General features: G+C 35.1%; 3 protein-coding genes across 3 annotated transcripts; 1 reads left to right on the top strand and 2 right to left on the bottom strand.

Annotated features, from left to right (window-relative positions):
* Positions 1 to 2,062: 2,062 nt before the first annotated feature.
* Positions 2,063 to 10,302, bottom strand: LOC142221743 (host cell factor-like). The gene is made up of 2 exons (XM_075291530.1): positions 10,236 to 10,302; positions 2,063 to 6,794 (listed from the first exon to the last, which is right to left on the bottom strand). The coding sequence occupies exon 2, from the start codon at positions 6,516 to 6,518 to the stop codon at positions 3,153 to 3,155; it is 3,366 nt and encodes a 1,121-aa protein (XP_075147645.1). The 5' UTR covers positions 6,519 to 6,794; positions 10,236 to 10,302; the 3' UTR covers positions 2,063 to 3,152.
* A 2,451-nt stretch (positions 10,303 to 12,753) lies between these two features.
* Positions 12,754 to 14,204, bottom strand: LOC142221742 (NF-kappa-B-activating protein). Its single transcript, XM_075291529.1, has one exon. The coding sequence runs from the start codon at positions 14,162 to 14,164 to the stop codon at positions 12,800 to 12,802; it is 1,365 nt and encodes a 454-aa protein (XP_075147644.1). The 5' UTR covers positions 14,165 to 14,204; the 3' UTR covers positions 12,754 to 12,799.
* A 1,812-nt stretch (positions 14,205 to 16,016) lies between these two features.
* gammaCOP (coat protein (coatomer) gamma) lies at positions 16,017 to 20,720 on the top strand. The gene is made up of 8 exons (XM_075291528.1): positions 16,017 to 16,176; positions 16,372 to 17,027; positions 17,086 to 18,196; positions 18,255 to 18,436; positions 18,505 to 18,679; positions 18,746 to 18,931; positions 19,880 to 20,032; positions 20,111 to 20,720. Exons 1-8 carry the CDS (start codon positions 16,137 to 16,139, stop codon positions 20,239 to 20,241), a joined length of 2,634 nt encoding a protein of 877 aa, XP_075147643.1. The 5' UTR covers positions 16,017 to 16,136; the 3' UTR covers positions 20,242 to 20,720.
* Positions 20,721 to 21,075: the final 355 nt, after the last annotated feature.

Raw genomic sequence — 21,075 nt, 5'->3', positions numbered from 1 at the left:
TGAAATGATACAAAATAGTTATGGTGAGAGTATTTCATTTAATTTATTAGATCCCATGATTTAAGAATCCTTTAAACATGTTATGTTTTCTGTTCAATTATCTATCAACTATTGTTAAGTAAATATATAATATTAATGTATTGGCCTTGTAGGCTTTGGGTATTATATGAAATAAATGAAATAAAATAAAAAGGTAGTGTACGTACACTTAGTTTTAGTCAGTTTTATTTCGGGCCAATTTATCTATTGTGACAACATATTAACTGATAGTATACATAGGTACTTCCAGTTAGTACATTTTAACACAACAAAAATTAAATGGATTATACTTTTCTGTTGAATAAAACAGGGCCTCCAGCTCTCTAAGGTCATATGCCTTATGCGCTTTACAGATTATCAGTTATTCCGGACGGAATGTCGGTGTTTGTAAAGAATCTTACAGTGTGTCGGATCGATACGACTTGTCGGCGATTACTAAATAATCGGTAAATGTGTTATCGATCCCATAAACATGCAGCAGTATCGATTATGCCTTCGGACTTAACTTATAATGTGCACAATATATGCGATATGTTCGACACGAGCGCTGTCGTCCGGAATAACTGATAGTCTGTAAAGCGCATTACACATAAAGCAACTCATTCGCTCAGGAGCACCTAATCCATTTATTTTTTCCGCATCGTGACAACCCATGCCGTTATTGCAGTTGTCGCGAGTGATAACTAACGTCTAGAGAAGAGTAGCACATCTATTGTGTTTACTATTTATTTACTTATTCCATTAATTCGGAATACAAAGCATAGAGCCAATTAATTTATTCTAATTAAAACTTTGTAGCATTAATTTTTACCATCGATTTTTAATCCAAGGAAACAGGGATCTTGCGAAAATTCAAAAGCAAACTATCAACGGATACGAAGCTACTAGTATACTACGCTTTGATACATTGTCATCTTGTCTACGCCACTACTATTTATGGATATAAAAAGTGTTATGCTATTAAATCCTTACAGTCAGCACAAAATCAAGCTTTAAAATGTGTGTACAATTTACCGAAGGATTACTCTACAGCACTGCTCTTTAAAAACTATGCAAAAACTGTGCTCCCCATAAGAGGAATATACAAACAGCACATTTTAGTTGCTATGTTTAAAAATTTGAGAACCAACAACCCATGCTTCAATTTCAACTGTAATAATGATGTCTCCCATATGCGTACTAGACAATATGGTAACTTGATGTCAGCCCGATGTAGAACCGAACTAACAAAACAGAGAATCGAATATGCTGGACCTCATGAACTTAATGAACTACCACAGACTCTTAGAGACACTGTTAGAATTTCTGTTTTTAAACCCCAATTGAAACAGTATCTCTTTGACAGAATTGAAACGTTACTTTAAAAAAAAAAACAAAACATATAATTTTTTATCTTTATATTTAAATGAATAATTTTAAAATATTTATGAATTGTAATAAGAAGCTTGCCAAATAGTCTCTACTAAAGCCTTTATGATGCAGAGACGAACATTTCTTTGTAAATATTGAATTATTGAAATAACTAAAAAAAAAAATGAAAAAAAATTTAAATATTCAGATATCACATGTAGCCGCGACCCATTGGAGCGCTGCTTAATCAATACTCAAAACGACAGGTTCAAAGCCTTTTCAGCTTAATGTTTAATTGGCCGTCTCCAGGTAGAAAGTAATTTAACTGTCGCTGGACAATGACAATTAAAATATTGACCAGTCAAGTTTTTTAAAAATCGACTTTGTCAGAAGTCGACTTCTCAAAATCTTCCATATAAGTCAGTTTGACTTGATTAAAAAAAATGAGTTGTCGAATTTGATTTCGACTCTTGTATTGTATTTCTATCAGCTATATTTTGTTTTCAAATTAAGGAAGTTCATTATAGCGAAGTGCGATTTAATAATCATTAATAATGTTCCAATTAAATAATCAAAACTGATACATATTTTTGCAGTGTCAGATCTGGTATATTTTTAGGACTTTACTTACCCGTGATTTTTATCCGAGCACAGCTAAAAATTAATACATTCATTTTACAAATTTTTAAATATCGTTTTATTTCCAATGCATCATTAATTCTAATAATAACTTAAAACAATTAGTCGAAATATTAGCGAAAATTAAACGATAGTTTCAAATTAAAAAAATAAACGAGGACAAAATAACGACACAATTGTCAATATCCTCCTATTTGAAGAAAGCGGCTATATATCCATATATAATTAATATCGATCACTTTCCACTAAAAATTTTCATGTGTTCGTTTTGTTAAGGTTTGTAGTGATATACATATACATATTTTTAAATGATGTACTTATACATAGTTCAATGCTACATCATTGATTCTGTACAAATGTTGATTTCAATTATTGTAACTGAAACGATCGATCAATGATTAGATATTCCCTATATGTGTGTTACACTCTTGCATTTTCAAAAATAAGATATTGAATTAAAAAACCAAATACAAAAATATTTAACCAAAAACGGACTAATATTAAATATGAGTGATTAAAAATATGTGTGGTTTTTAAGGTAAATATCTAAATTTATTAATGTAACTATTGATAAGAATATTTTCTTGTTTCAAACATTAGTGCTTATTTATAAATCGTATTTAATAGTAGTATCTCTATATATCGCACCTTGTCACATAATTCTATATCATTTCAAAATTTTCGAATGCTTTTGAAAACCTAAGGTCCCAATGGCATGTTTCATATCTGATAATTTACCATATAAATTGGATATATGGAAGTTTTGATTTAATACGTCATTGTGTGAACGGTGCGATATGTATGGTAATAAGTGGTGGCTCATATATTCCATGAATCGTTAAAATTACAAAACTATTATTTTCTAGAAATATACTTTGTCAATATGCATATTTGTCGTTATCAAAATTTCTTTAAGCTTGTTTCATGCAATAAAGGTTCTGAGGCCGAAAGAAAGCAAATCCTTTCTTTATAAAAACAATCGAAGAAGCTCGATATTGAATTCTCAAATGGCATTGCATTCTTTCGGCAAAAAGATTTTGTTGTTCAGTATTTCTTTTGTCTGTGTAAATATGTTCTCTTTACAATTTCGAAGAATACAGTCCGTTGCCAGCATTCACTGGGCGTTAGATATTCCCATTTGTATTATCGTCTATTTCTCTATTGGCATGGGAGTCGTTCTCTATGTCGGTGGATCCATCCAATTGCTCAATAATATCATCCATAGTATCACCGCCACCATTGGAATCATGATCTGCCATGGCATCCGATACTGTGTCACCACCACCGCCAGTTAGTGTTAAACTGCTGGAAGTCATAGCTTGTTGTTGAATGGGTTGCTGTTGTTTGGATTGCAAGGTAATTGCACGTTGCAATGTATTACCACTAGCATTAAAGATATTAACGAAACCTTTCATTGAAGCTGCCTGATTGGAATTGGTGGGTACCACAACTAATTTACTGGTAGCCCCTGGTGTGTTTCCTGTAGTGACTATTTGATTGTGGGTCTTCGATAGGCCACTATTCGAGGCAACAATGGTCACTGTTTTGGTGACCGAAGAAAGATTGGAGGGGTTCGATGGCATTTGCACGGTGACCGCTTTACCGCCCAATGTTATGGTTTTCTGATGCAAATTTCCACCACCAGCAGCAGACTGTGATGTTATGGTAATTGGCCGCACTGAGCTAGTTGGAACATTGTGAATCATTTTCATACCTGTCGGTGTTGTGATAACATTTCGAGCTATCGTAGCTGTCGGAACTGTAGTTGTCATTGTGTCCACCACCGAAACTAGATTGGAAGATGAAGCATTAGTAACAACACTGCCCGAGGGAATGGTTCGTATCCCTGTGCCCGTTGTTACAATAATGATTTGTTGATTGGTCAATTGCTGGCCTTGTTTATTGGTAATAACAAATGCCGATTTGCCCGAAACACTGGATGGCATTTTACTAACTTGCAGTATATTGGAGTTTTTCATAATGACATTGCCACCACTGAGGGTATGGGGTGCTACCAATTTTACCACATTTCCAGGCATAATTTGTTTTTGTTGACCACCTGCAGTAGCGCCGCTAACATTTCCACTAAATATAAACTGGGTCTGTTTGGGTTGTGAGGTATTGCTTATAGCTGTTCCTCCAGTTGCAGTCTGTATACCAGCACCTTTAGCCATATTGATGTTGATTTTGGGAAATGTTTGTACCGCCACACCTCCGCTGCTAGTTTTAACCAATTGAAACTGTACATTGGAACCCAATGTAAGAGGCTTTTGAATAATGTATTGTTTGCCTCCAATTGTGGTCGATGTTGTGCCACCGGCACTGCTGGCCGCAGCAACTACTTGATTGCCGCCAGTCAACTGATTAACCGCGGATATTTGAGTGACAGCTGATGTTGGTACAGCCGTCCCTGACTGTGTTGCTAAACGCAATCCACTCGACCCAGAAGCTACCAAACGTACTGTTGAATTTGTTGTGTTGACGGGAACAGCTCCAGATTGGACAGAAGTGTTAACCATACGTAAACCACTTGCTGCTGTAGTTGTTGTCCCAGTCGAACCACCAGCTGCTGCTATAACCATTTGAGCCGAACTAGCTGGCGAAACAATAGAGCTAACAGTACTAGTGACAGTTGTTGTGGTACGTGAAACTACTGTAGCTGTAGGTCGAATCTTTTGAAGAATTGTTGTAACATTCGATGTGTTTGTATTCATCACTCCTTGTTGAAGTTGACCGGCATTTGCCGATACAACGGTTGTTGCAATACCGGTTGAAACATTGACAGTGCTTGTGCTTGCTGGTTGTTTAATATAGGCCCCCGAACTCAATACAGTAGGCACTCCTGCTCCTACCGCCTCCAATTGTGTTCTTGGACTATAGGTAATGCTACTAGTAGACTGTGTCACTGGCGTTGATGGACTTATTGTATTCTGTTGTATTTTACTAGAAGTTTGATAGCCACTTCCAATATTATTAAGACCGACAGCAGGCGACGATGATGCTGCTGCACTGACTACAGACCCACTGCCACCTGCATTTGTGGTTATGGGTCCAGTAGCAGTTGCGGCTCCTGCCGGTATAATAGATACCGTTGTGGGTATTTGAATTTTGTGGAATTTTGTTGTTGGCGACGCAGCGGGGTTAACTGCTGAATTTGTACCTCCTGGCGCCGAATTACCATTTGCCATCATGGATGGTACATTGCTGTTAAATGGCATTGGCGCAGAGGCCGATGGCTGCGGCGCTGATTTGGCTGGGAGTGATAACGGCTCTATTTTCTGTATTTGTAATTCATAGGCTGATGCAAAAGTGGTTGCTTGCCAACAAATTTCCAAAGCATGTGTTGAAGCTCTCACCAATGCCACTTTAACAGCGTACAGTGGTCGATCTACATCTAGATACCAAAGATCTTTGCAACATACCTGATTATTCCAAGCTTTTCGATAGCCATCTCGACCGGACCAAACATACAAACGACTATGAATACCAATGGCACAATGTCCAGCACGGGCACGTGGTACATTATCCTCAACAGCTTCCATATTTATGTTTTGCCATGTTAATGTATCCAAATCCAGAACGGCCAATGTGTTTGTGCATTTCCATTCTCTTTCAACAGTTGTTTTGGAGTCGTCGGCTACCAAAGGAACCCATCCTCCAAAAACATACATTTTATTATTTATCATTGTCGAACTGTGTAATGAACGAGGTAAAGGGGCTCGTCCTCTAGTTTGTGGTTTAGACCAGGTCATCGAATCTACATCCAGTAACCATAGATCACCAAGTCGGCATCCACTCATACCACCATATATAAGCAAATAAAGTTTACCAGTTGTCTTACAGGTAAATGATACTCCTGTGTGAGACTCTCGTGGTGGGGGATTATCTCCATACGTCTTAGGTACAATCCATTTGCCATTGTAACTGTGGGCAGCCCTTGTTTCCAAAATATACAAGTCATTGAGATATTTGGGTATATTATTTTTTGGGTCATCCGATTCATTGGCCAAACCTCCAAAAAGGAAAATCCGCTCACCAACCAGTGTAAAACTATGACCCAATCGTGGACATGGTGGCATATCATTGTCTGGTGGATCAGGTTGCATTTTGCGCCACTCCCACTTCGTGGCCTGCAGTTCATACAATTCATTGGAATATTTTCCATATTCTATCATACCTCCAAAAATGAACATACGCGTTCCATCACATACAAAACCATAAGCAGCACAACCTGGGGGTACATCACCCTTCATGGCCGGCACGAACCACTGATTGGTGATTGTATTGTAAACATGTAATTCATCTACAATACCTTCATTTCCGCCACCGAATACGACCATCAGTTCCTTGATATTGATTGCGCGGTGTCCGTGACGTGGTCGGGGCTGTGGTCCTGTCGTATTTAGGACCCGCCTCCATGAAAACTTCTGCTGCCATGTGCCCTGGTTGTCGCCATCATCGGTGTATTTATTACAAGTTTCTTCCAGCATTTTTTATTGCAAAATTTTGCCAATAGTCCATTAATTGTTGCCAAAAAATCAGCTACCAAATATTGCTGTATCTGTTGTTATTATTCCAATTAAAGCTGTGTTTACAGCAGTGATGTTAACTTTTCGCACACTATTCCTACAAAAAGTTGCAATGTTGAACTATAGCCGAATTTATGGGTGTTTTTATCTTCTATGGTGTTAGCGGTTAGATATTGTTCCCAATTATCGAAAATTTAAAGTGCTTTGTCAAATATTCCCTTGTTCTTGGTTTTTTACCTATAAGAAAATGTAAACAAACAATTAAATATTGTTTTAGTTCTGATATAATATGGGTATACATATAGTTCAATACATTAAAAGAAAAATCTTTGCATGTCGTATATTTATTTTCTTTTATTTATCAGTTTTTTATTCAGTAATACTAAGCCTTCACGGCCCAAACATTTGTATTACAAAGTTAAAATAATCGGAATAGATGAATTTATTACTGAAAAGAGACAGTAAACTGTAAATCAGAATGAAGAAATTACATTTGCTACACAAAAACACAAGGGCTGAAATCTTACAAATGTTTGCAATTGAGATTTTCCAAACCTATTACATTTTAATATCTAACGATTTCTTAAATGAATGCATATATATTATATTTTGTATGATCTTTTTCATTTTTAAAAGTGGCGTGTTTTTCTCTTTGCTTTATATTGACAACACAGATTTGCTCTATCCTATCGTTCAGGCGACATGTCATGCAAAAAGAGACAACCATTTGAATATTTCCTTTTCGAGTCATGGTTGCAAAAATTCTTACTAAACCTTGAACAATAAATGCAATTTATTAACATAAGGAAATTGCTCATAACAAAAAGTCATAATCAAAATTAATCATATTCAACTGCATAATATAGAGTAATTGAAAAATCATGCATTTGAATCATTTTGAGAACAATAACATTTTTACAACCATGAAATTGGATACAACTGTGTCCCTAAAGGTACATCACACGTTTTGATGTAGTTTTTAAGATTCCAAAACTACGCATATATTTGAAGAGGTACTTCTCCATTGTTTAATTGCAGGAAACTAAGTTTTGGAAAAATTACAAAAATATATATGACGACGATCATAGTTTTATCAAATCTTGTCAAAACTTGGAAAAGTTTTAAAGCATTGATTGTGTACAATTTCATTTTTTAAAAGTGATTAAAATAAGTAATCGTTGGAAAAGCTAGGTTTCAACTCGGTAAACAAACTTAGTATCCACCTTAACAGGTGAAAATAAAAAAAATACGGTTATTTTAATGTACAAATTTGAAGGATGGGTACATTGTTACAAAAATATATATATATATATATGGTGACCATAATTTCCACGGTTACTTTTTAAATTAATTAACTTCAAAAGACGAAATTTTACTCATTCAATGCCCGGGATATTTTCCATCCATTATTTGTGTTCTAGTAGATAAAACGAACATTGTATCCACGGTAAAGGCCGGTGCTATGTTCGCTTTTCACGTAGAAATTCTCGAGATTGCATTATTAAAATAGATCGATCGATTTTGTACAAAAAAAATAGATGGAGTAAAAATAAAGGCAACAGAATAGATGGATGAGCACTTCACTGTCTATGATGTGGGGCCCAGGAAAACTATATCCAGTAGATAAATTTTGACGAAGATAAGTTACTACGAATTTAAAGTAATATATTATAAATTTAAATACAAATATTAAAGAAATCACCGATTTTTTTCGAAAAAAGTATATTTGTCTAAATATACCTTCCAAAAAAATTGGAAATTTAGGAGGAGGTCCTGAACGGAAACATTTAATATTTGAATGAGATATCTGTTGAAAAAAAATGTTTTTTATTGTTCTTTTATGATACCCGAAACGACATACAAGCAGTACAATACATATATATGTACACCCGGAGAAAGTGTTGGTTGCAATTCGATCATTACAATAAGGAGATAATAACAGTAACTTATTTTTTGTTACAAGAACAATGTTTTTATTATTTCCCCCATTTATATATCCAACACAAGTGTAAAAAAATTCACAAAATCAAATAGGAATTCCCATAACCATTCAATTGGTTACAATAACCAATGCCGATCAATTTAGTTTTATGCTTCATAAAATAGTGAGACTTACAGCGTGGGAATAAACTAATGGTTATTATAATTAAAAGTTGAGTATACTAAAATAATTTTAGTTCAATCATGGGACGAACGTAAGGTAGATTTCTTAAAACCATATTATAAAAGTTTCCATAAAATTTGCAGGCTTCATACACAAACAAACACAAATAGTTTTTACGACAAGCGAGCTCTTTTATTGTATTAAGCACATACAATTCTAGAACGAGCTAACGGTGGTTCTAAGTCGATCTGTATTTATATCTAGAGGCTTAGTGAGGAAATTTCTGGTAAGTATATATTGAATTAGGTTTTGTAGTTTGACCACATAATAACAATCCAATAACCATCTGCCATTGGTGTACAAAAACACCCCTATAAAAATAGACAAACATTATTTCATCCCTTTGTAAATTGATCTCAAATATATTCTTAGCACATTTTATATTTATTTTCGTAATTTATTATGATTGTAAATGTTGTAATAAATAATTAAAAACTCAATAAAATCTGCACGTTTCATTTGATATTGGAATTTGGTAAGTATATCTAACAATTGATTAGGGTAATAATAAATAACATCGAGGGCGGTTGCACCAACAAACCATTAATATGAGATTGTGGCAATCAATGCAAAGTTGGTCCAACATACTACCATGCAATTACAATTGCCAAATGTTAGTTGTGCTGACAGATATCAATGATAGTTGATGGAACCGCCCGCTTTCGGTTGGCAACTAATTCAGTTGAGGCAACGAATTTGTTTTCTGGGTGTATACATTCGCGAAGTAAAACTGGAAAAATTACGATTTTTATGAATGATTTAATCAATGCGGACGAAAGAAAAATATTTCAGAATATTAATACCTGGAAGTAAACGAACCACTTCCAGTAAAAATTTGTAATAATTATCAAAAATTATCGGGTTCTCGAACGGAGCTAATAACAGTTGAAATCTAGTGGATTTTGGAAGTGTAACGTGAATGGGTATAACCCATACGTACATATAGATTTTTATTTATCTTTTAAATAATTAACCACTCGCAATCGAACCAATTTGGCTTTTTCTATTTTTGAGAGTTCGTTTCGTTGGTATGAGAATAAATTATTAAAAATTAGTTTTTTTTTTTCAAATTTTTGAAGTCAATATCGAAATAAAATAACTTCAATATATGGATATATCGTGGCAATACTCCCTCAGTTTAATAATTGCATAGTCGTATTCCGCATCGATGATTTTTATAGGAGTAGCGAGTGTAGTGAAAGGTCTAGAGACTTTCTATATGACGCCATATTGGAATGTGTACAATGCGTACAGCCACCGACATTCAACCACACTTTTTATGTATGTACCTATTGCGAATATGTCACTATTGGCCCTATGTAATTCTAACCGACCAGCTGATATCTTTTTTAGCTGTCAGACGTTGTTTACGTTAATCGTAGTTGTTTATATTTGATTGATTAATTTATCGTGTAATTTACGATTATCTAAATGAAAACAAAATATATTCTTTACCGAGGACCTTTTCCGCGATATTTTACAATAATTTTAAAATACAAATTGATTTTTCATACCTGTTCTTGCCTAGGGTTCGCTGATTAGTTGAGCTTGACAAACAAAACAACTTTGGTTGCAGTGTTGTAATCATGGTTGGGATTTATGTCATCCAATTGGCATTGACACCATAGTCTTAACGTTTAGAATCACTGTTGCCAAACCATCGTATTAAGAGCACTGTTTTTGAGTCAGAAATTTAAATGCCAATTTGGTTTGAATGAAGAAATAGAAAATTCCCCAATTTAAATGTTTATTTTCAAACATTTTTTGGATCAATTTCCTTAGTCCCATATACAATTAAAAAACGCTTGCCTACTTTTACCATGTGATAATTTTTGAAATTTGAAAAACTTCCTCTCCTATTGGGAGGTGAACCTGGATATATCGGCACCATAACAAAACGCCCTACCATATTCAGCCTTAAATGTCATTGAACATGATGCATGCCAATTCAAATGTTTGTGATATGAACGTATTACGACACCAAGGTATAACATTGTAATCCTTCCTAGGTTTTTGTAGTTAGCGAACGTATGGGCCTCACCATCTCGTTGAAGACACTCGTAGAACATATATAATTTTTAAAAATGACGTCTCCATTGTTGAGAAAAGGTTGTTAGACTATATTATGCATTTATATCGAAACAAATTACCCTACAAAGAACTTTCAAATGTTTAATTTTCATCTTAGAATGTTAGGTACATTTTATACAGAATCAACAAAAACTCTTTTTGTTTTTATAGTGATATTGATGTACGGACGTCAAGAAGAGTCGATTTTTATGGTGTCACTTAAAAGTCTATGGTACCGATAGGGATTAAGTCGAACATTAGAATGCTTGCAGAGAGCAGCTTCTGAAGATGCTCTTTATCATTATGAAATAAATGTAAAGAACGCAGATTCAAATCTCACCAGCAATGGATATTAATTAAATTTTTTTTAATATGGTTTTTAATGTATATACTTATTATTTTGCATTTATTTGTATAAATACACTTTTCAATATTCTTGTTATTATTATTTATTATTAAGACAATACAATAAACCAGTCAGACCAATGATAACGCATTGCCACTAAAACTAATTTAATTATATATAAAATACAAAATAAATGCACCATCAACTGAAACAGCAATAGGGAGTTAACATTTTGTGATTCTGTTTGGGTCGTGGAAATTGTGATTCGATCTAGCGTCCGTCCGTCCGTTGAAATCAAGCTAACTTTCGAACGATATAAGCTATCGACTTGAAACTTGGCACCAGTAGTTTTTATTGATGTAGGTCGGATGGTATTGCAGACCATATCGATGGTGTCAGTAACCACAACCCAAGTAATTTGGTTGTGGATGACATTCTTTAGTAGAACTTTCTACGCAAGCTACATAGGAGTCCGGCACTATATACTTGTTTTCTAATTAATCTGCATCAATTTTCTGCATTTTTTGGGATGTTGATGGTAGTCACGGATAAAGCTATAATTTGATTACGAATACGGTGGCTTCAACCTTACCTTCTTTTGTGGGTTATTCCTTTCATACTTACTGCTTTCATTTAAATTAGCTTTTTAATGTTAAATAACCAAGCCTATACTGCAAAAAGAATTAGTTTTTCATACTTATTCTTATAAATAATCCCTAGTTATTGACGTGCAACATTCATTGATAAGGAAGAAGTTCAATACCTGTTGTATCACAATGGATCGAATAGTCTTAGTGAGCCTAAAATAACGGGCTATCACTATACCAACACCAACATTCGCTGGCACTTCCATTCGATAAATCGGCAAGATTAAAAAAGGTAAGAACTAAAAAAGAACATGAAAAACTATACCATTCCCTATCATCAATTAATATTATAAATTGATTTAAATTTTAATTGTAGGCAATTGTTCATTTGTCTACAATTGAAATTTAGAAGGACTTCAAGGTAAGCAATGTTACTAGTTGAGCCTTTCCATATAAAACGTATGCAATATGTGAATTTAGTTTAGGTTTTTAGTTTTAGGATATTAGTTTTAAACATCACATTTAGCCTTTCTTTGTTTTTATTTTCATAACGGAGCTACATGAAAATGGCCGTTAGTGTTTTTAAAATATGTATTAGTTAGTTTTATCATTTCAAGCAAATACCTGTAATCATTTGTATTATCTATCAACATATAGTCCGCATGGGCTCGGTTTGATTAAATAAAGATGAATATGAATATATGAAGTACTATTCTAAGTTTGAAAACTTTTTTAAGGCAATTTACATTGGAAATCTAGTTAAAATGGATTTTAGAAGTGTAATGCCGTATAAAGTGTCCTAAAACCGACCAGCTAACATCTAACAACAAATATCTTTGGGTGTGGAAAACAGAATTTCATAACGAATTTCTTAATTTAGGAGTGACTTCACACGTTCCTCCGATTGAAGTCAGTTCGCCTTCCTTTGGTGTATTACCATTGTCTGTAACAATAAGCAATCACCATACATAAACCTACAGCTTCATTCCCTTTGTTAGGAACAAATATGCATTAAACAAATATGCAAAATTAAAAAAAGTGTTTCGTTTATTCTTGCCATAATCATACATACATATTATTTCTTTTCTTTAGCGTGAATTTTTGAGTTCACCATATCCTTAAATTGTGACAAGATCTTATTTTCACGCTTCTGTCTTTCTTCTTTACTAAACATAGCCAAAGCACGTTTCTCATCTGCCGAATATATTTGATTTTCCTTACGAATACGTACAGCTTCCATTCGTCGATGCCGACTTCCACTCATCACATAGCCAACTGATTCAAACGTCGCAATTTCTTCCGAAGTCAGGCCAATTTCACCACGACGAGGAATACGTTTTCCTTCTGCTATATAAGCTGCCATTGCAGCTCCCTCACCAGGCAATAGAGCACGGCCAAAATCTTTTTGATTCAAACCACCTGTATGCCGCAGGGTGGGTCCAAAGTCGTCTTCTTCATTTACCACTGTATTAGTTAAAGACTTAGAACTCGGTTTTGCTACATGTTTCTTTTCCGATTCCTCGTCAGGCATTCTATATTTCTTTGACTTCTTAACCTTCTTCTTCTTCTTTTTCGATTTTTTCACTTTTTTAATTGAGTCGCTAGTTTTTTCAATCCAAACTTCTTCACTATCACTAGTAGATGATTCTGTGTCCGATGAATCACTAGAACTTTCACTAGATAATGATGAATCTGAGGATTCTGATGTAGAGATGTCCTCCTTTTTCTTTCCCTTGCTTTTCTTTTTCTTTTTGCTCTTTTTAGATTTCTTAGACTTTTTAGACGATTTCTTTTTACTTTTTTTGGATGATTTCTTTTTTGGTCCTTGGTATGTATGCTCTAAGAGTTGCACATCGTCGTCTTCGTCATCTGAGTATTTCTCTGGATGAATTGGACTCTTACCCCACACATCTTCAGCACCTTGTATGCCAATCTTCTCACGTTCTTCTCGTCGTTGTTGCAAATATTTTGAATCCTTTTTGGCGTATCCTTCATTTCGGAAGTTCGATTTATATCCAAACCCACGAGACTTTTCTTCTATCGGCACATTTACTGAAGGTTGCCCTCTAAAAGGATTGTTAGACCTTTCTTGGAGATTGATTTCGCGATATTTGTCATTGGGCCAACGCTCTGATGATTTTTCTCCAATGTCTTTATGATGCCCATTATTATCTCTACCTTTAGGATCTCTGTCCTTAGACCTACTGCGAGAACGTCGTCTTTGTTTATCACTCTTTTCAATGTTCCTGTTGTGTCTATCTCCGTTATGATTTCTTTTAATACTTGGCGAAATGCTTCTGGATTTTCTACGGTTCTTATCCCTACTACGGCTTCTATTTCTTCTCGAACCTGATTTTGACCTGGAACGCCTATGTCTTTCTCTGGACCGGGATCGTACTCGCCGCTCCTCTGGAGATCGATTCCTGCTTCTGGATCTCATTTTTATGTTTTTGTGCCTTGACGTTTACGATACATATATTTATTTTTTATATTGCCACCCTTTTGAATGATGGATTCCTCACAATCGAAAATAGGGTAGCCAAACACTAAAAAAATGCTAAATTAAGAACGCGTTTTATAAGTTGACAAATTTCTTAAATTGATTCGTACGTTCCATGGCTGAACAAGAAGGTTAAATCTGGGCCCATGATTTAACCTTCTTATGATTACAATTTTTTTATTTCGACAAAATTTCAAGATGTCAAAATCATATGTTTATGGTGATTGCAGCTCTCCAAATTACACTGCATAGCAAATGCATCTCAAACAAACTCGCGCAATCATAGCTGGAGAATTGTTCAAAGATGACTTGAGTATCTTGATAACATATTCCAGACCCAAAATACCAAGCACATCAGTTTTTAAATTGCATCATAAACTGGTTTTGTTAATATGTAGATGGCGAAGATCCATTTGACTGACTTTCATTCTTAACTTTGGTGAGTATTATAGTCTTATTTGTCTCATATCGGCGTTCCTCGGATGAATTATCCACTTCACAATCACGCATAGGTGACGCAATTAAATTTGAACCTTTATTTTTCTCTGATTTGAATTATTTTTTTCAGGACAATTGAAAGAATAAATAATTGCCACTTTTACCAAAGCCATACGATACTTTTATCAGCTGATTTTGACTTCTTAAAATTGTAAACAACATATTGAAATTTGTTGTTTTAGTTATCGTGATTCAACCTCCATATTCAGCCACGGAACGTACCATGGCTGAATAAGGAGGTTGAATCACGATAATTGCGTTCAAATTTAATTGCGTCACCTATGAGTGATTGTGAAGTGGATAATTCATCCGAGGAACGCCGATATGAGACAAATAAGACTATAATACCCACCAAATTTAAATTTATTATATTTATAATTTATTTCAATGAAAACGAAAATAAAGTGCTGAAAACATAGTTATTACGCTTAAAATTGTGAAAAGTAAATTGGTGAACAATTTTTGACTTTCCAAATGGAATAAAGTGATAGTTTTTCATATATTTTTCCAGACACGCTGCCTCCATTGGGAATAAAAGTACTGGCTGATAGACGCTACAACATTTAACTTACAACTTGTAACTCAACATCAATCTCTTATTAATGCATAAAAATGTGTTAAATGTGATGTGATAGCCGTATAAATGTTATATTTATGAGAATTTATAAATGTTTCATAAAATTAATAAACATCTAAACAATCGTGTTTTACTTGACCACAATGATTCTTTTACAACTATCATAAAATGCACTTTGTCTGATTGTTTGAAGGGGCTCTTATTGGCGTCCTTCTTAATGTATCCAGAAGGGCTCCTAATAATTGCACTCATGCGATACTTTTATGTAGTAACTTGGCGTGGTACAACTTCTCAATAGTGACGGCGCTTTTCCGAGGAGTTTTGGATATCGTATACGACTGTATTCGACGTAGTGGGGATTCTCTGAAGCGCCCCCAAATTCAAAAAATGTTGGCAGGGTAGCGAAATTTTGTGTCTAGTGCGAACGTAGTATTAGAAGCGGCGTCAAATTCAAAAAATGTTGGCAGGGTTCTGGATAGAACACCAGTACAACGATATTCTGGATATGAAATACAAAAGCAACCAGGTTTAAAAGAAAACGGACCTAGAATCATTATTACATTTCAAAAATCCAAATTTTGAGTCATGCACCGTGAACACAGTGGCCGACTTTAAAACCCATACAAAACGCTGCCACCTTGTCAACACTTCATAGTAGCGAAAAATGTACCGGTTTTGGCACAAAACCATCCGTCAATTTCTTATTGGTACCAATATTGCCATCACTGAATTTGATTGTGACGTGTAAAAATTTTCATTGAATTGGAAAACCTGTAAATTTTGATAAAAATAAAGATTACTGATATTTTATAAGAGTTCAGTGTGTCTAAGATAAAGATGGGATCGTTCCGAAGAGAAAAAGAAGACGAAGAGGAGGGTAAGTTATTGGTAGAGAAAAATTGAGATCGTCGATAGCTTATCTTGGTTTACCAATACCGCTTTGCCTCGATGTGGTATTGGTCTTGCTTATTATTCTGAAAAGAAGTAATTTTATTTCCTGTGATAAGTTGGATTTAGATATAACGAGACGTTAAAATGAGCTTCTACAAATCATTAAACCATTCTTCCCCAGGACCTACCAATATTTACCAAAATTTGGAGAAGACATCAGTATTACAGGAGACCAGGGCTTTCAATGATACACCTGTGAATCCCCGAAAATGTATTCACATTTTGACAAAAATATTGTATTTGATCAATCAAGGGGAACAACTTGGTACGCGAGAGGCAACCGACTGCTTCTTTGCTATGACAAAATTGTTCCAGTCTAAGGATGTGGTATTGCGGCGCATGGTGTACTTGGGCATTAAGGAGTTGTCTGGAATCGCCGAAGATGTCATCATTGTGACCAGTTCTCTGACAAAAGATATGACAGGCAAAGAGGATTTATATCGGGCTGCCGCTATTCGCGCCCTTTGCAGTATAACCGACAACACTATGTTGCAAGCTGTGGAACGTTATATGAAGCAGTGTATAGTCGATAAAAATGCTGCCGTTTCATGTGCTGCTTTAGTTAGCTCCTTGAGATTAGCAAGCACTGCCGGTGATGTGGTTAAACGCTGGGCCAACGAAGCACAAGAGGCTCTAAATAGCGATAATATAATGGTCCAATATCATGCTCTGGGATTATTGTACCATATCCGTAAATCGGATCGATTGGCCGTCACCAAATTGGTAAACAAACTAACGCGCAATTCCATGAAAAGCCCATACGCCGTATGCATGCTGGTGAGTTATACACTAACAAAGATAATGAGATAATTTCAAAACATTTCCTTCATTTTAGATTCGTATTGCTTGTAAGCTCATTGAAGAAGAAGACATATCTGCCGATGAGATGTCTGAATCTCCCATGTTCACTTTCATTGAGTCTTGCCTACGCCACAAGAGTGAAATGGTTATTTACGAAGCAGCCCATGCCATAGTAAATTTGAAAAACACCAATGCCCGTGTCCTATCGCCGGCTTTTTCAATTCTTCAACTATTTTGCAGTTCGCCAAAGGCAACTTTGCGTTTTGCTGCTGTACGAACTTTAAACAAAGTGGCTATGACTCATCCTGCAGCGGTCACGACTTGTAATTTGGATTTGGAAGGCCTTATTGCAGACTCGAATCGTTCAGTAGCTACACTTGCTATTACAACATTGTTAAAAACTGGAGCCGAGTCTTCAGTAGAACGCTTAATGAAGCAAATTTCCTCATTTGTTGCTGAAATTTCTGATGAATTCAAAGTGGTCGTGGTACAAGCTATTTGTTCATTGTGCACAAAATATCCACGTAAGCATACAGTCCTTATGAATTTCCTTAGTGGCATGTTGCGTGAAGAAGGTGGTTTGGAGTATAAAACTTCTATTGTGGACACAATTATAACCATTATCGAAGAAAATGCAGAAGCAAAAGAATCCGGACTGTCACATTTGTGCGAATTCATTGAAGATTGTGAACATGTGTCACTTGCCGTCCGAATCTTACATCTATTGGGCAAAGAGGGACCATTTGCCAATCAACCATCGAAATACATACGGTTCATCTACAATCGAGTTATTTTAGAAAGTCCCATTGTAAGAGCAGCAGCTGTTACAGCGCTTGCTCAGTTTGGAGCTTCGTGTCCTACTTTGTTGGGTAATATTATGGTGCTCTTAGGACGTTGCCAAATGGATCCAGACGATGAAGTCCGAGATCGCGCTACGTACTATTTACATCTTTTGCAAACTGAAAAGTCCGACCTTTATAAACACTATATCATTGAACGTGAAACTTGCTCGTTAGCATTGTTGGAAAAGGCTTTGGTTGAACATTTAAATGGTGATTGTAATTCAGGATTTGACCTATCCATAGTACCCAAAGCTGCCATTGTTAAAGAGGACATTAAGGATGAAGCTATGTTGGTCTCCAATGGTAGGTGTAAAAAAAACAATTTTACTGGCTTTGTATATCAATTTTCTCGTCTTTCTAGCACCTCGTGCCCCCAAAATTACTAGAGAAGAAGAAAGTGCTGCACGTCTCGCTCAATTACCAGGCATTCATGCACTTGGACCCATTCATCGCACAGCACCAGCGATACAACTTACGGAAAGTGAAACAGAATATACGGTATCATGTATTAAGCACATATTCCCCAATCATGTGGTATTCCAGGTGAGATTGTAGCGAACCATAATATTTCGATATACAATTTACTGACTATAGTGTTCTATGGATTCTAGTTTGATTGTCTCAATACATTGTCGGATCAGTTTTTGGAAAATGTACGCGTAGAACTTACAATACCCGATGGTTTTATAACACGTGCGGTTATTCCATGTCCAAAATTACCCTACAATGAATTACAGACAACATTTGTTATAGTCGAATTTCCACAAGATGTTGGAAGTTCAACAGGTATGAACAAAATTTGCACATAAATCCATTTTGAACATGGAAATTTAATTCTAAATATAATTTTAGCAACATTTGGAGCTACTTTGAGATTTGTTGTTAAAGATTGTGATCCAAATACTGGAGAACCTGACTCCGAGGATGGCTATGATGATGAATATATGTTGGAAGATATGGAGATAACTGTAGCCGACCAAATTCAGAAAACCAAGAAAAGCAATTTCCAAGCAGTGTGGGATGCTGCAGATACCGAAGGTAAACATTATTTACAATGATCAATTGTTTGTTTGGTATGTAGTGGTAGCAGCCTGGTACATCAGACTTACTTATGGCGATTTCGATTGGGAAAAAAGGTGCAATATTCTCGAAATTGATTGCAAGATATCAAGGACACTGTCATAGATTTTGAAATCTGCTTCATGGGTTTTCACTTCTCTATCAGAAAACGACCCTTTAATAGCAATTGCTACTGTGGGCAAAAATAGTAAAACTTTGTTCATAATTTCAAGCTATTTATTCTGTCAAATGTATTTCGTTCCCCTTCAAAGTTATCCCATCGGCCGCAATAATTCGTGCCAAGTGTGTTTCCAGTTCTTGGAAAAGCCTTCAAAGTCTTCTGGAAAAGCCTTCAAAGTCTTCTGGAAAAGCCTTCAATGCCATTGGCGATTCAAGGATGCCTGATGTTTGAGTTTCCTAAACAGCCATAAGTCAAATGAGTGTAATATGATGTTTGTTGAACGAAGTTGTTTGAATTTTTGAAGAAAATTTCAGCGAGCATTCGCCGTTCTAATAATATTCTCACGCAGATTAAGTTGCTGGAGCCATATCAAAAGATTCCAAAAAGTTCCACGCCGTGACAAGTCATCTATTGTGCTGATTCCTTCTATGTCCCTGTGGTTATGCATAAATATTAAGCAAATATTGAAGTGCACAAACTTGTTAAGGAAGTCGGTGAAGTCCATGGCTTATCTACGAAAACGGAGTTGAGCCATTTGTTAGAAAATTTAACTTTTTCCCAGAAGTTTTTATACAATTTCAATAGGTAATAGATTTAACATTACATTAGTGTCATCTGTTAGACTGAGATCCAAAAAGGCGCTATAGCTTTTTTTAAAATAGTCGCGCGAATTGAAGTTCCAGATATCAAACTATAATACCTTTATTCAAAAATCTATTGTATTTATTTTTGATTTATCATTTCAGAATGGGTTGAAGCCGAAGATACATATTCCTTATCAGCAGTTAATACTCTTCAAGAGGCAGTTAATACGATAATAAAATTTTTAGGCTTGGGTCCAGCCAATCTCTCGGAGAAAGTACCCGAAGGTGTGGCCACACATACTTTATTATGTTCAGGTAATTTTTTAAGAAAACAAAAAAAAAAAACAATTCCACCCTAATTTCTTCACTTACGTATTCATATGTTATTTATAGGTACATTCAGAGGCGGGGCAGAGATACTGGTACGTGCCAAGTTGGCTCTATCGGAAGGGGTTACCATGCAGTTAACGGTACGCACCACCTACCCAGAAGTAGCTGAATTAGTAACAGCCGCTATAGGATAAAAGTATCCTGAAAAACTTCAGGCGGAAGGAAGTTTTTCAAATGTAACCTATAAAATATTCTGAAGGATTGAAATGAGTTGATAGTAGTATTTGCTTTTGCGAAAAGTACAACAACTTCACGCAAAGATTAAAATTCACAACATCCGCTATTCTTTAAGGAATATTATTACAATTAGTTGTTATTCAATGCCGAATGTAATTCGTTTTTATGTTCTTGTGGCTATTAGATAAAGAAACATTTATATGAAACAATTGAACATTCATTTTATTGCATTCTCCAAAATTTATTAATTTTTATATATACATACATTTAAAAATATATCATTTTAGCTTGTCCTTTTTTGGTTTGTATAATGTTAATGAAAAACAAAAAAAATGTGAAATTTACACGATTTAGATGAAATAAGTCAATATACATTACCAACAAGAAAATAAAAATTAAACTAAAAACAGCTACAAAAGCCTCAAAGCTAATGAAATTTGATATTCTTTTTATATGAGTTGCTGTCGCGACACTTTATATGGGCTATTCAGAACATTGTTGAGCCGCTGTTATATCCAGACTATCTTACCAGTGTAAATGTCGCTAGTATTGCCAAGTTCTTTACCCATTTAATTTGTCTAATAAGATGAAATTAATAAAAATATGAAAGTGTCATAAATGCGCACTATCAAATATCTGTTACTATTTGAACAATGTATAATTTCACTGCTTTTCCAGCGAACTTTCTGTTTTTACTTTTACTGAGAGATAATTATATGTAGATAAAGCATTAAATATTATCCGACGAGAACCGTTAAAATTTCTAGTTATGTAGCTTAAAGGATGTCAGG

This window comes from Haematobia irritans, chromosome 1, assembly GCF_050003625.1.
Source record: "Haematobia irritans isolate KBUSLIRL chromosome 1, ASM5000362v1, whole genome shotgun sequence".
NCBI lineage: Eukaryota > Metazoa > Arthropoda > Insecta > Diptera > Muscidae > Haematobia > Haematobia irritans.
Note: the sequence above shows the minus strand (reverse complement) of the source record. Positions and strands in the feature narration are given on the sequence as shown.